At 60.3% G+C, this 3242-nt stretch overlaps 1 protein-coding gene across 1 annotated transcript in view; it reads left to right on the top strand.

Moving 5' to 3' along the window:
- CDHR2 (cadherin-related family member 2) overlaps positions 1–2556 on the top strand; it is a 17684-nt gene extending 15128 nt beyond the window's left edge. The window contains exons 23-33 of the mRNA XM_010002105.1: positions 35–186; positions 399–501; positions 582–670; positions 905–979; positions 1098–1175; positions 1256–1316; positions 1447–1571; positions 1714–1827; positions 1996–2073; positions 2179–2239; positions 2437–2556. Coding sequence (XP_010000407.1) covers positions 35–186; positions 399–501; positions 582–670; positions 905–979; positions 1098–1175; positions 1256–1316; positions 1447–1571; positions 1714–1827; positions 1996–2073; positions 2179–2239; positions 2437–2556 — 1056 coding nt within the window. The remainder of the gene's footprint in view (positions 1–34; positions 187–398; positions 502–581; positions 671–904; positions 980–1097; positions 1176–1255; positions 1317–1446; positions 1572–1713; positions 1828–1995; positions 2074–2178; positions 2240–2436) is intronic.
- The last annotated feature ends 686 nt before the right edge of the window (positions 2557–3242 follow it).

The raw sequence follows: 3242 nt of genomic DNA, 5'->3' as shown, positions 1-3242 counted from the left end.
CCATCTGTGCTCCTGCCACACTTTGTCCCTGCAGGCCACAGATGCTGACACGGGGCGGGGCGGAACCATCATCTTCTCCATTCTCAGTGTGGTGCTCGTGGAGGACAACGGTGCCAGCCGGCCCTTTGAGAACCTCTTCAAGGTGGTGACAACAGTAGAGGAGAACAGCTACGTCGGGAGCATCCAGTGAGGCCATGGGTCTGGGCTAGGTGGGTGGGGATGCAGCTCAGCTCCTGCCTGCTGCAAGGCAAAGGTGCAGGCAGGGCCAGTGCAGGCTGGCAAAGTGACAATGCCATCCCAGAGTCCTGCCCTGGGCATGGTGGTAGGGTGGAGCTTGGGGGATGACTGTGCCCTCCCAGGGATGTCCCATGGGGTTGCTGATGTCCCTGTCCTCGAAGGGTGGCCAGCAACCTCGATGACTCGCTGAAGGGGCAGTACCAGGTGATGGTGCAGGCTAAGGATGATGAGAAGCCAAACCACAAAGTACAGACTGTGCTGAATGTGAGTGTCGCCCCTGTCCCCTGGTCTGGGGACACCCCACAACCCGAACAGCCCTGCTGACCCCTGCTCTCCCTGCCCAGATCTTCGCAGTGGATCAGAGCTACCGTGTTCGCCTCCAGTTTGTGACAACAGTGGATGAAGTCCAGAGTAATTCTGGAAATATCAAAACGTAAGGGGTGCCGGGCTGGGGAGTGGGTTCCTGCAAGGCTGTACAGTGGAGGACACAAACATGCAGATCAGGGCCCACTGACCATGTCTCCCAGCTTCATGGACCATGGAGGGGACTGGGGCAGGCAGGTCCCCACCAAAGCTGGGGGCTGCAAGGGGTTCAGCTGCTACCCTTGCCCATGAGCAGAGCAGCAGGACACCCATCCCAGCCTCCCTCCATCCCTCCTGTTCCTAGGGCTCTGACCACAGCAACCAAGGCAGCAGTCTATGTGGTGGCCATCCGGACCGTGGAGGACAGCCGTGCCTCCCAGTGAGTGGGGCCACGCAGGTGGTGGGGAAGGGAATGTGGTGGTGGAGTTGGAGGGAGTCACCCTGGGGCAGTGCACTGAGACTTGCACTCTGCTCACCCTGTCTCTTTGATCCTGCAGGGTGGAAGCCAAGTCGGTGATGGAAGCGTACTTTGTCTACAGCAACGGCACTGCCCTGGATGTCAATCAGCTGAGCATGTGTGTGCTGGGGCAGGGGCCGTGCACGGGCACTGCTGGGGACCTGGACCGGCCCCTCACACCTCTGCTTTCCTTGGCAGGCTCATACAGTCGGAACCGCAGGTCCTGGCTGAGCTGGTGAAGCTGGGCCTGGCTGTCATCGTGAGTGGGGCTAGGCAAGGGGCACAGGGAGAGGGCACCAGCCCTGTATGAGGCTGGGAGGGGCGTTGTGGGTGACATATTTTTGGGGATCACTGGCTGGGACTGTGCCCTCACCCCTGCTCTACACCAGGGCCCCGGGGAGGCAGAGAAGCCCTCCAGGGAGGCAGAGCTCATCGGCATCATCGCAGGTCTGGCAGCATTCCTGGTCCTCTTCATCCTCATCATGACCCTCGTCTTGGTTCTAACCACTAGGAGGTACCCCACTGCTTGCACACACCCCTTGCCTCCCCTCAGAGCTCCCATCCTCACCAACACCCTCAGACCCATACCTACCCTCCATGCCACTTTTGCCCACTCCATCCCCTGGCCTTGCTCCCCTCTGTCCCTCTCTTTGCAGCTACAAGAGGAAGCTGAGTGCAATGAAGGCTCTGAAGGTGGCCACGACACTCAGCCCTGCCATGGAGCAGCAGGGAGCTGGCATCCCCGGGACCAACCAGTACAACGCAGAGGGGTGAGCGGGGGGCTCCCTGGGGCAGGAGGGGAGAGCCTAGGCACGTCACCACATGGAGGGGCTGCAGGGCCCTCTGTCACACCCCTCCTCCCTGGGGGATGTGGCTGCCCTGGGCTGACCCCACAGCCCCAGGGGACAGTCACTGACCTGCCACCCATCCCCGGTCAGGGCCAATCCCATGTTGAACCTCTCACTTGATCCCTCCCATGACCTGGGCTTCCATGAGGACTCCGTCTCCATAGCCAGGTGAGCTCTGTAGGCAGGTCCCAAAGGCCACGGGGCTGTTACCCTGCATCCCCATTCTGGCAGTGCCTGGGCCCTGTTCTAACTCCCACCCTTCACTCTCCACAGCATGAATTCCCTGGATGAAAACACAGTAAATGTACCTGGGGACAACGACCTCAAAGCCCAAGTAAGCATGCAAAGAGCTGCTGGTGCCCAGCAGTGAGTCCTGCCACCACAGCCTGTGTCCCCTCCTCTCTGCTGTGGTCCCCAGGCTCCTGGACCCCTCATGCCCCTTCTTCTCCAACCTCTTGACAGCCTCCAGCTCCTGGGATGGATGGGAATGTCCCTGTCCCCATCCTATCTGATCACACTCTCTTCCTACAGCGAAGCAGAGAAGAGCCAATGGACCACACAGACGAGGAGGTGCTGGTGGCCGCCCTGAACCTGAAGGAGCCCACCAAAATAGCACACATCAACAATGCCTTCACCACCACGGACCTGTGAGCAGGAGTGCAGGGAGCAGTGGAGCTGGAGCAGGACTCGGGCAGCTGCTTTGGTGTTGTTGTGTTCAGAGGCTGGCAATAAACCCGTTCCATGTGGGTCTAAGTGTCCTGTGGCCATCAGCTCATCTGCCCCGGGGGCTCAGCCAGCTTGGGGTCATCTCTCCTGGCACAAAGTGATAGTTTTGGGACAGGCTGGCACCAGAGGGAGGTGAGTGCCACCATAAGGCTCAGCCTGGCTTCTTGCCCCTAGGACCTTTCCCAGGGCTGCCCCACTGTCCCTTGACCCTGCTGTGTCCTGGCTCAGGGAGATGCAAGCAGCCCTGCGCAGAGGTTTGTGCAAGGTTTTATTACCCAACATCCACGTTGACAGGTTGGTCCTCCCACCCCCTTCCTCCCTCCCACCCCCCAAAAAATAAATGAGACAGAAAAAAGAAGAAAGTAGGTGATGAAGCTGCAGCACTGGTGTGCTGCAGCTTGGCAGTGAGGGGCTGGAGGTGGGGGACAGCCTGGGGCAGGGTGGTGGGGGGGATACCCCAGGGTTCCTGGTCTCCCCTGCGTGGCTGTGGCTCTGCTCCCACAACCCAAGGCACAGGGAAGAGTTGTCTCCTGGTGAGTGCCACAACACAGAGGGGCACTGGCCACAGCCCTGGCGGCAGGCTGGCACTTCACTAAACCCTTTGCTGCACC

The sequence above is a fragment of the Chaetura pelagica genome, unplaced genomic scaffold, assembly GCF_000747805.2.
Source record: "Chaetura pelagica isolate M959 unplaced genomic scaffold, ChaPel_1.0 scaffold356, whole genome shotgun sequence".
Taxonomy (NCBI): Eukaryota; Metazoa; Chordata; class Aves; order Apodiformes; family Apodidae; genus Chaetura; species Chaetura pelagica.
This window is presented reverse-complemented; position numbering and strand designations above follow the sequence as displayed.